At 40.9% G+C, this 12,195-nt stretch overlaps 1 protein-coding gene across 1 annotated transcript; it reads right to left on the bottom strand.

Annotated features, from left to right (window-relative positions):
• Positions 1-480: 480 nt before the first annotated feature.
• On the bottom strand, positions 481-7,405 carry atp5f1d (ATP synthase F1 subunit delta). The gene is made up of 5 exons (XM_085773935.1): positions 7,206-7,405; positions 6,364-6,524; positions 5,030-5,118; positions 791-920; positions 481-615 (listed from the first exon to the last, which is right to left on the bottom strand). Exons 1-4 carry the CDS (start codon positions 7,313-7,315, stop codon positions 798-800), a joined length of 483 nt encoding a protein of 160 aa, XP_085630061.1. The 5' UTR covers positions 7,316-7,405; the 3' UTR covers positions 481-615; positions 791-797.
• Positions 7,406-12,195: the final 4,790 nt, after the last annotated feature.

The following is a 12,195-nucleotide window of genomic DNA, read 5'->3' on the forward strand; positions in this document are numbered from 1 at the left end:
GAAGCTGACACACTGCTCCGTAATTCAGAAGAGGATCCTCATTGTAAGGAAACAGCTGAGCAGCAGAGGTAGTGACAAATTCCTTCTCTTTAACTGTGGTTTGGTATGAAGTTCACTAAAAATCTGAATGTCTGAAATGCTTTGTTGGAAACTAGCTGATATGTGCTGCCCCCAAGTGGCAGAAGTATATACCACAAAAAAGACTGACATGTCCCCAGACTTTTCCACTCATGTTATATTTGCTTATTCAAATAATTCTATTATTTCTCTTGTTCTGTGGCAACACAGTAATAACCCAGCCTAATAATACAATATATCTTATCTTGATGTAAAAAAAAAAAAAAACACAAAAAAACCCCACTTGATGCATGTTCTTCTGATGACTCCAAACAAATGATCAAATCTAATGGAAATCAGTCAAATCGATGTCATTCATCACAGCAGCAAAGACTGAAAGAAAACACACATTTCACAATCAGGTAATTCCAAATAAATTTATTATTTTTTCTTTTATCCACTGTACAAAGAAGCATGGAGTCTTCTGGACACTGATGTGACTGAGACTGGAGACATAGATGGACCATTGACTTCCATCAAAGAAACAGAAAAGATTACCTGGAGGGGGGAAAAAATAACTGTTTGATATACACAGAACAAAATGTTGTCGATGTTTCTATTTTCTATAATGTTATCAACTAAGAACGGTCCTCCATCAATACTCTAGTGCTGGATAAAACGCATTAACAAGACAGGTGGATGTGAACATGGTGCAGAAGCTGAGGTGCCGTACCACAGGTCTACTCCAGAGCCTTGACGATGGCCTCATTGGCTTCTATGCTGATCTGAACTGCTGCCCTTGCTGCCTCGTCAGATGCGCCTGCCAGTTCAGACTGGGCCTTCTCCAGGTTGGCCTTGGCAGCCTAAAGACAGACAGAAAAAAAAAACAATGTATAACAAGGGGATACAATAAGGGAATGTGATTGATAACGCTCATGATTCAGATTTAGTTTCAATGGAATATGATCATTTCCCGTGATGAAGCTGAGACAGAGAGCAATGTGAGACTTGAGGAATCGCTACATTAGAAGTATCATCACTAAAAACACACATGGCCCCTCACTGTCCCAGCAGAAACCGGAGAAAAAAAAAAGCCCAACTCCTGTGATGCCAAAAATGCTCTGCAGCTAACTGAAATGTAAGCAGCAGGCTGAGTGAGGCTGAAAAAGAATGAGTCAAAAGTGGGTAGAAAGACGAGTAGAGAAAATCCTCTCTGCCTCTTTGCTCTGAAAGCTCCATTTGTCACAGTAGCGATTAGAAAAGAGAAATGCCAAACATAGCTGGAAGTTAAAGGTCTCCCAGCAGGGATTTGACACATCTGCTATAACTCAACAGTGACTGACCTTTCCCTCCTTATTAACAGCGTGGGCCCATGTGCATTGTTACTGCAGAGTGGAAGGCGACAAGAGGGGCGGGGGGGTGTGGGTGTGAGGGGGGGCAACTCATTTACTGCTATGAAGTCAACTTGACAGTGACACTGGCACTGCCCAAGGTCAAAGACAGACACCTCCACGGCAAGTGCATAATAACGCAGCCCAGTATTAACAAGACTGACATTTAAACAAGGACTGGATGGTGAGGTCCAACTGCAACACTGATCAGATGGATAATCATCGGCTGGGAGGTGCTCATCTGCTCAGCACATCAAAATGAGTCAAAATGAGAGGGGGAAGAAATCTAGTGTGGGTTTCAAGCAGCGTCGGAAATTAGCGGGGGCCATGGGCCATTTGGCCCCAAATTTTACCAAGAATGCCCCCAAAAATCATGATCCTGGGGCCAAAATTGCCCCCAAATTTTCAAAACAAATATATTTATATCTATACATTATCATAAATTTATTTTCATTAATTTACCGTCGCGCCTCATTATTCTCCTGATGTAAACGAGATTGCGCTGATACGTGAGAGTCATGTGACAGCGGGGCAGTGCTGCAGCTGCTGTGCTGCGATGGACCTGATCAGACTGGCGGTGGCCCACAGTGAATCCCCCGAAAGCCCCAGCAAATAATAGCCTACATCGACAAAAAGTTAAGGCAAGTTGCACCTTTTCGTCGGCTTATTATTTGCAGGGTTTAAAAAAAATAATAATCTTATAACGTCACTGCAACATGCGGCTCTCAGTCCTTGTCGGTGTTGTGTAGTTAGAGCTGTGTCTCCCTCCTGTTTCCCAGGTAGGAGGGGGACAATAGCCCACTTAGGGCTGGGTGATAAAACGGTAGAAATTGTGAAATAACTTTTCCTCAATAGAAATATGAGAACATGGTCGATAGGTTTCATTCATCCATGTTTTGGCAAACAATACAAATAGCCAATGATATTGAGAGTTGCGCCGTGCCGAACCAATCATGTGGCTGGAATAGAGCCAGTCAACACGTGTATTTGTTTGGGTTGCTGCGGACGGGCACATCAGCTGACACCGCCGGTAAAATAAAAAATAAAAGAAAGAGAGAGAATGAATGTTGTCTCAAAAGAAAAAGTAAGGAGAACTCGGACGAGTGACTGAAAAGACGCATGGTGCGCAATGGGGACACCAGGCAGTTGGAGTGGACCGTGGTCACGGTGCGGCCGCTCTGCTGCTCACAGGGCCGTTACTAGGAATTCTGGGCCCCCTGAAAGAATACTAAAGTGGGCCCCTGCCCCCTCACGTTTCCACTTTTTTGCTTAGACTACGTATGTATTATCATTTTTTTATTTAGCCTACTTTGTTTTGATGCTAATGCAGCATTACTATGAGTATTAGTCAGGGTCTTATGCAGAATAATTCAGTTATACAAAGATTAGACTACTGGGGTTTTTTGTGGGCCCTACTGGGCGCTGCATGGGCCACTAGAATTATCATCACCTTTCTCCCCTATACAACGGCCCTGGCTGCTCACCCCAGAACGACTGTTGAGTTCACAACAGCCCCCCCACATCGCCCAGCCCTACCTACCAGTGATATTCTCATATTACTGGTAATATCTAATATCTAATATTGACCAACCATAACTTTATATAACCCATTATTTATATCGTTTATAGACTATGATAGGCGTTTATATAGCTTATAGTTTGTTATATATATATATATAGCTATATATATGAAATGGCCCCCAAGTATTTTGAAAATGCCCCCACTTTTTGGACTGTGGGGGCCAAAATTGCCCCCAAAATATTTTCTTAATTTCGTACCCTGGTTTCAAGTATATTCTCCGCTGTCAGAGATCATGTCCCTGCTGGGAGAAACGCCACGGTGAACAATCAGTAATTATGCATGGCTCAACAAATTGGATGTGGACACCCATCACGCAAATCTCATTCAAACATCACAGATCCATAAAGAATTGACAAACCCATACTAGTCTGACATTCTGAAGATATAATTTGTCAACTCTGAGTTGTCCATACTTGACGTTCAAAAGTTTAAAGTAAAAGACTACAGATCCAGTAACCTCACAGGTTGACTCTTAGAACCAACAACAAAAAGGTAAAAAATAAATAAAAATTAGACCTTAAATTTGTGCTAAAAAAAAATAGAGATACTTAGACACGACTGGTAAGAATTTCATGGCAAAAAACATACTTTGCATGATGTACTTTGAAGATGAGACATTAACTCTAACCTTTTGAGCTAATACAGAATGGGATCAGCCTTGTTTTACACATACACACAGACACCTAATAACACCAAAAAGAGAAGTTCATATTTGCTTGCCCACCTCCACAATGAAGTAAATACTGTAGGATGACGGAGCTGCTCAAGGTTTAAACACTCGAGGACACCTGAGGTTCAAAGGGAATTGCTTCTAAAGCAAAATGTAAAACTAATATCACCCACAGTGGGTTTTTAAATAAAGGGGAGAGATGACAAAAACAATAAGCGTCTCAGAGTGAGTAATTTAAATGCAAAGGATCAAAGTGAATGAACTGTGAGGATGGGTGCAATTCAATAGGTAAAAACTATTTCACAACTTACATTGACTATAACCAACAAATAAACATACAGAGGAAGCAAGAGGAGTAGAGTTTTTTCTGACAGAGGGATCCCTTATGTTGCAGTATTGAGGCGGTTGGTTATCAAGGTCAAAGTGTTCAGACAGGTTCTAAACAATGACCTCTGGCATTTATATCTCATCAAGAATAGCTACAATAAAGATCATTGAAAACCATTAGACACTTTATAGATAAAAGATCAATTTCACTATTAGCTCTCTAAATCATTATACAGGCCAAGTTCATGCAATTACAGGATAACCTGAAGGATATATCCCAATATGATCAACTGACCCTGCATTAGATGCTATCTTTGTGGAATCTATGATCAATATATGCTACGGCTGTGACCGCAAGACGAAAAGACTGAAGTCTTTTTGTTGTGACGTTCTAGTACAGCATGTTCTTATAGTTCCTTTCAAACCTATTTGTCTCAAATGGCATTTCACGGATGCTTTTTTCCTATTAACCTTTCAAGACATGGCTGCTCTTTTTTTTTTTTTTTAAAGTATATTTGGGCTTTTTCATGCCTTTATTTGACAGTACAGTTGAGAGAGACAGGAAATGGGGAGGCAGAGAGAGAGGGAATGACACGCAGGAAAGGGCCGTCTGATGAGGGATTTGAACCGGGGCCGCCTGCACGAGGACTATAGCCTCAACACATGGGGCGCCTGCTTAACCCATGGCTGCTCTTTTTTAGTAGAAAACTACTCTCAACTTCTATCACTTTTCTGGATAAAAGTAGAATACTCAAAATAAACATAATTGAGTAATGCAATACACTGGATAGCAATATGGATGAAATGCATGCAGCAGTTAAAATGCATACAACTGTCTTGATTGAATAAATATCGAGAAGAAAGAGAAACTGCATCTACATTGTAAATGGTAGAAAGAGACATCCATTTCTAAGTTTGTTTATTCTAACCAAAGTAGTGATGAAAATGCATGATAATATAGTGTATGCATGTATGACGGTGACATGAAGCCGTTATACTCACTGCAACATCCAGCTGGTCCAAGGGGACGGCCTCCTCAGCGAGCAGTTGCACTGAAGAATCAGCGTTGACTGTTACTGAACCACTGCTGACTGCACATGTACACACACACACACACACACACACACACACAAAGAGTGTTAACTACCTTCACTGAGTTGTGAAACTAATGATAAAAATATTATAGTCAGCCAACATCCTGCCACACTCTCAAGAGCAGCTTGTGTTCCAGTGTGGCATCAAACACTTTACAAAGATGGTACACTGCAGGTACTATGCTCATTGCTTGCTCTGAAAAGAGGGGAGGAATTTACCTGAGAAGCGTCTTAAGAATTAGTAAAGCTTATACTGAACTTAATACCATGACAAATAGCCATAATAAACAAAGAAGGTTTTAAAGGGATAGTTCACCCAAAATTGAAATTTCACTCATTATCTCCTCCCCCTCATGTCAACTAAGAGCTGTGAGAAGTTTCAGAGTCCTCTGTGGCTTCTCTGAGTTACAGGGGGTCTCAGCATAGCAGTGCATGTCCATATAACGGTTGCAAATGGTGTCCCGAAAAAAATTTAATAAGTCGACATTTCAAGCTTGTTTTGTAGCGGAAGCTTCTCGAAGCTCCTCTTCCCGGTTCGTCAAATTTGGACGAACTGGGAAGAGGAGCTTCCGCCACAAACAAGCTTGAAAAATAGACTTATTTAATTTTTCGGGGCTTCAAGACAGACATTACATACGAGCAGCATGGAGGTATTTGGATGTTTTTTGGTGTGTCTTTTTGTTACGAAGACAGTTGGTATCCATTTGCAACCATCATTAAGATTAAGATGCTTTTATTGCCATTGTATATCATACAACGAAATTTCCATTTGAGGCATTCCCAGACACCCATAGCAGCATTTAAAATAATGTTAATAATAATACTAATAAGCCTAAGCATAAATAATAACAACAAAAAAAACAAGAAAACATATATAATATAAAGTGCAGTGTGTCGGTGTGTTGCCACAGTCCACCTCAGGCTTCCAGCAGGGCTTTCACTGCCCTAGGGAAGAAGCTGTTTCTCAGGCGATCAGTTCGTGCCCTCATTGGACATGCAATGCTGCACGGAGACCCCCTGTAACTCAGAGAAGGCACGGAGGACTCTGAAACTTCTCCCAGCCCTTAGTCGACATGAGGGTGAGTAGATAATGAGTGAAGTTTCAATTTTGGGTGAACTATCCCTTTAATATTCCCCTTTGACATTACATTTAGAACGTCTGTAAAATAAAACTTGCTCTAATGCAAACAGACACAAAGATGCCACTGTAACCTGGTACCTGGTTCTTACAGAAAGTCTTACCAAAGTATTTGGCAGCAGAGCCGTCGTCACTGAAGACTGTGACAACACCTGGCCGGAGCACCTGCAGGGTGGGCACGTGGGCAGGGAGGATACCGAAGGCTCCGGTCAGTGTGGGCACATCAACCTGTTTCACACTGGCCTCTTTGAAAAACACCTGGGTGAACAGAGAAATGGACAGGTGATGACGAGTTGCATTTAATGACTAATTGACAGCCCTGCTACAGTTCAACGTTAACAAGAAATGACATTAAAGAAAACTTTAAAGCAATTAGACTATACACACAGCAGATTGGAGTCTTTAGTATGATATAACGACAGGAGCTCACTTGGTGGGAGGATAATCACTGACATGGACTTCAAGGTTAGAGATCCTTACAGTACACACATTGGTTTCACGGCGGTTTCATAATCACACACGTCTGAAAACATACATAAACTATAAATACTAGCTTAAATGGCATGATGCCAGTTGAGTAAATCTTTTAATAGTGCCGTTTCACAAGTGCAAACTGATCCAGTGTTCAAAGACAGTGAATGACAGCTAGGCATGTTTAGGTTAGCTAGCTAAGCTAAGCTAACTCCCTGCACTGCTGAATCTGACAACGTCCACACAGCATGCATCATCTATAATAACAACAGTAGTAATGACAGTAAACCCGTGCATTGGTACAAACTTGCTAAACGACCTGGAGGACAGAGTTTTCTTGAACTATGACGACTGCTAACTCACTCAGCTAGCCGAGGAGCTGCTAGCTCACTCAGCTAGCCGAGGAGCTAGCTGGGCCCTCGGAGCCTGGACGGAGACGTTAACATGTAGCTGGGTAAGTTAACGTTACCTGTGTCGGGAGGCGAAAGTGAAGGACATCTGCGGGGCACCGGAGGCGGCCTCGGCGTAGGAGCGAGCGTGCCTCACCACGGGGAGAGCACGGCGGAGGAACCTTGCTGCCATCATGTCTGAAAATCGGTTTTAATTCAAGTACAAGTGAATGACAGAGACCACCAAGCCCTTGCGTGAAGGTAGTCAGTGTGCGCTCGGTAGGACAAGGACGTTGGTAACCTACCCACAAGGCTTTACGGCGACGCAAAGGATGCAGGGAAGTGTAGTCTTTTAATAAACACTCATCGACGCCGATGCGTGCAGGCGTTTATTACTGTGTGCCATCTGCCATCATGTTAGCAATTTAGTGGTAATATAACTTTTTGCTTGTTGAAACCGTGGCTGTTAAATAGAAAACCTCTTTTCATTTTTAGTAGGGAGGTTAAGCCCAAAAAATAGGCCTTTGACTTCAAGTCATGATGCAAAGGTCCCCTTTGGCATGGAAGTACAAATATCATACAAATAAATCTATCCAAAGACACAAGTGAGATCACACTTTGTATCCGAAATAAACACGTTTTTAAAATGCCTTTTTTTAATTGAGAAAACGCATGTTAAAAGCACATTCCATTTAGAATGTCCATATAAACTCATGCAGATCACCTAATGCCTTCAGCTCCTGGATGAGATCTAGGCTACAGCCAGTGGCGCCGCCAGGATTCAATTTCAATGTACGCACAGAAACGGCAAATAGGCTGCAACAATTTTTTTTTCGGGGGGGGGGGGTCGCTGTGCCCATCATGCCACGTATAGCAATGGGACTTGTCATAATATACTGCACAACTGAAAATATTGTTGCGACCCCGCAGTAATGTTGTTGTGATGTTTAAGTTGTGTGATTCCTGACTGACTGTGAATGTGTACGGGCAGGTAGGGTATGGTTGGATGAGAAGCTGAGGGGCCGGGGTGAGTGTGAGGAAGACAGTGTGTGTAGGTGAGTGAGGAGGAGCAGAGGAAAAAGTGAGAGAGCTGTCAGATAAGTTTGTGTTATGTTGTTGTAATTACGTCGGGTCGGACGCTACAATATCAATAACAACATGTGCTTAACATAGACGTCGGACGCGAAATAGCCGCGGAGCGGAGCCAGTTTCCTTTCGGTGCCGTTAACCGACTGTGCCAGATGCGCCAGAGCGCGCACCTCTGTGCCAGGCTCGCGCTCTGCAGCGGTTTGTGTTGATTCATCTTACAGTAACAGAGCGCGTGAGAGATTAACACACACAGGCTACACACATACGGGTTACACATACCCACAGACACACAGCTGATGGGCCGAGGCTCCCCCAGTGGGGGCTCAACCTGGAATCGGCACTTATGAGTCCATAATCGCGGTGCAGACGAGTGAGTTTGGAGCTAGAGAGGAGAGACCTTCATTATCGCTGCTCTGCTGCGTGTTTGTGATCGTGGGTTTGGATCTCTCTTTTTTTTTTAAATGCCTGGAAAAGGCTCAACTGTCTTTTTGACATTTCTATACTGGACCGGGCGTAATCATCACATAGCGGTAGTGTAATAGGCGCCAGAAATCAAAAAGAGACAGATGACATGATGTAAACGACAATCACTGGCTTTTACGTTAGGCTTCCACTGATTGGTTTAACAATCAATGAACTCAGCACGTTTAGCCTGTTACAAACAACAAGCGTCTTTATCACACCCGCTCAAAATAAACAAAATTGCTTCTTTTTTTTTCCACCTATGAAAAAAATTGTACGCACAGTGCGTACAGGATTCCGGCTGGCGGCGCCACTGGCTACAGCTTCTGAGACAACATGCAGCTGCTTGTGTGACAGGATATTGGGTTTTATTAATGTAAAAACATTAATAAAACTATACTGATACTGATTTGTTGAACATCAGACGGAGTGCAACAAATATAGCCTACAAGTAGTTAAATAATAAGATGTAATTCATACCACAGTAGTGTCAGGCCAATTAGCCAAATATTGTGTTGGTCAAAATATAGGCCTACCTATGACTAGTTACTGCTTGTGTATGTTGATTTAAAAAAGTTGAATTTACATCTATGACCCATTCTGGGTCATATTATACATCAACTTAAGGTCAAAGGAAAAATGTTTTTACTGTTCTCAAATGTAAAAATGGGTCACATTGGACCCTGTACATTATTTAACGCTTATATAACCTGATACTGAATACATTTTACATTGTGCTCCTAAAGTAAACTAACAAATTTTTGTGTAGAGCACCCTTAATAAGCAATGTTCAGCTTTTATATACATATAGGGAAGTTTAGGTTCGCAGCTCCCACATAAAGCATATGATTAGGACTGACTTATTTCACCTGCGCAGTATAGCTGGCTAAGATCCTCTCTCAGAGTAATGCTAAGAAACTGGTAAGCTTCATTATTTTGGTAGATTTTTATTTTTGTGAATGCTTGTTAATGCTCATCTTATCTATCTCTTGATGTTACAGTATCTTTATTTCTTATTTCAAATTAGCCATAATGGAATGTCATGACTGGACTTTATGCTTCCTATGTCAGTCTGCACTACAGATTGAAAGGCATTAGATCCCTGTTCATCATTCAAATTGAGAAACAATCCTGAAATATTGCAATCATGTCACAAATAAGCTGTAGATAACATCCAGGAGCTGAAAACATTGTAGTTTATATGGACATTCTAAATGGAATGTGCTTTTAACATGCGTTTTCTCAATTAAAAAAAGGCATTTTAAAAACGTGTTTATTTCGGATACAAAGTGTGATCTCACTTGTGTCTTTGGATAGATTTCTTTTTATGACCCTAAGGTACTTCCATGCCAAAGGGGACCTTTGCATCATGACTTGAAGTCAAAAGTCGCTTAACCTCCCTTCTATTTTGCTATTAACCCATAAGAACCCAGACCCATTTATCCTTGAAGGAAAATTAAGTGGGGTGAATCACAGACCAAGTGGAATGCATGGAACACATTTTTGAAGTTTTTTTTGAAATAGCGCCACCTATTGTCAGAGATCTGGAATGTTGCATATATGTCACATCGGGCGTTTTTGGTAACTTAAATTTTCACTTGAAAATAAATGGGCTTGACATTTTATTTTGCTCTGTAACAGAAATTTGACCTTTTATTTGCATTTCCATAACATATATCAAAATTACAAATTTGCTGGTTACTATTAACACCTTTTTAAGACAAGTTTCACAACAAAAAAGGGCAAACACTATAGAAATGCGAATATTGCCTCATATTGAAGGCTTTAACCAGTTACTGAAGCCTTAAAAGCTGTGCAACCACAATTTTCTTTCCAACTACAAATACCTTGGCATCTGGATGGACAGTTGTCTTAATTTTAAGCACCATATCACCACCCTCATTGCTAAACTAAGAACAATACTTGGCTTTCTATACAGAAATAAGCACCGTTTCCCTACTCACCACAGGAAAAAAATTGGAGACACTATTTTTTCTCTGTTTTAGAGTATGGAGATGACATCTATGGAAGAGCTGCTAGTTCCACTTTGATTCCACTGGATGCTGTTTACCACTCAGCCTTACATTTAATTTCCAATGATTCATATAATACTCATCACGGCACTCTTTATCAAAATGTCGGCTGGTCATTTCTGACAGTAAGGGGAAAACAGCATTGGTTTTTATCCATTTTTAAAGCCCTGTCACAGTTATTGTCTCCTTATTTATCATCTCTGTTAACTATGAAATCACAAAACATTGGTACCCACTCACAGAACTGATTGTTGGGTCATATTCCATTCGTCAGAAGTGAGCTGGGTAAAACGTCCATCTCTCACAATGCACCACATGGGACCCTCTCTCCCATCAGTACAGCAGTCCAGAACCCTTGTCTCAAACCTGGTTCATGACTGTTTTACTGTGTTAACTTTTCTTATTTGTTTCCTAATATTTCCTTATGTAAACTCTCATTCTTCTTTGCTGTATTTGTTGTTCTGTATACAACATCTATTGCACGTCTGATGGTCGTCAGTACATCCTGAACACTGTATCCTATTTTGTTACAAAAAATACAGCAAAAAAGCATAATTACATTAATATGGGACCAGCATGGGATACTAAAATCTTGTTCATTTACTGAGAAGAGTGTCTCTGCTAAATCTGTGGTTCAATTTCCGGACTGATATATCATTTTATTAAATATTGATTGAATTTGACATTATTTTTATGTTAACATTTTTAAATTATGTTTTAAATTGAACAACATAGAGTATATTAATTCAAAATACCTGAATCACCTAATTTAATTGAGCAGTTCTTTCCCATTTTTCTCATTGTGACATAGGCGTCACATGGTATTTTTCCTGACTTTTTTAAGGCTAAGGCCCGATGTGACGTAGGTATATGTCACAGCAATATTTTCTTAAGTTGTTTTATATGAGTTTCTTCAAAAAATGAGGTCAGAACAGGTTCAATACAACAAGGGACATGTTATAAAAGGATTTGCATTGTGAAATGGGTGGTGGCTTATTTTATTGACAGAAAGCAAGCTTTTTAAAAGTAGCGGCCTCTGTGAAATGTGCCAACTCTGCTGGCCACCATCTTGGAAATGTTGTCATGGATAGAGAGATTCACAGAGAGTCATGTGACTGCACCAGGATGTTGAGTAGATGTCACTTAGGGACTTCATGAGTTAAAAGTTCAGCATCAATATGTGTAAGGGGCTTTCCAGGACACTTGAAGGCGGTGTGACACCCATGTCGTGGGTCCTTATGGGTTAAAAAAAGAAGAAAAAAAATCGAAAACAGCTGTGTTCACACCTATGGTTCACACAACAACAAGGGAGTAGTAGTCCATTTAACAAAATCTTTATTCCATACATTTACTGACTGCTCGAGAAGAAAGTTACTGCATATGGACCGACACTAGATGGCGCAAAAAGCATTGTCATGTTTTTTTGTCGCTCCACTTCATGTCAGAGAACCCAGAACCCGCACTTTGAAACAGAACTCACTCCTGAGGCTGC

Source organism: Trachurus japonicus, chromosome 4 (assembly GCF_045865225.1).
Source record: "Trachurus japonicus isolate A0001 chromosome 4, Traja_1.0".
NCBI classification, from domain to species: domain Eukaryota; kingdom Metazoa; phylum Chordata; class Actinopteri; order Carangiformes; family Carangidae; genus Trachurus; species Trachurus japonicus.

Bases quoted from the DNA above. Each gene is read 5' to 3' on its own strand.
- atp5f1d (XM_085773935.1), bottom strand. From the start codon at position 7,315: ATGATGGCAGCAAGGTTCCTCCGCCGTGCTCTCCCCGTGGTGAGGCAC. The intron at 5,119-6,363 runs GTAAGACTTTCT...GTACATGTGCAG, and splicing joins CTCTGCTGCCAAATACTTTG to TCAGCAGTGGTTCAGTAACA. The intron at 921-5,029 runs GTGAGTATAACG...GTCTGTCTTTAG, and splicing joins TGGACCAGCTGGATGTTGCA to GCTGCCAAGGCCAACCTGGA.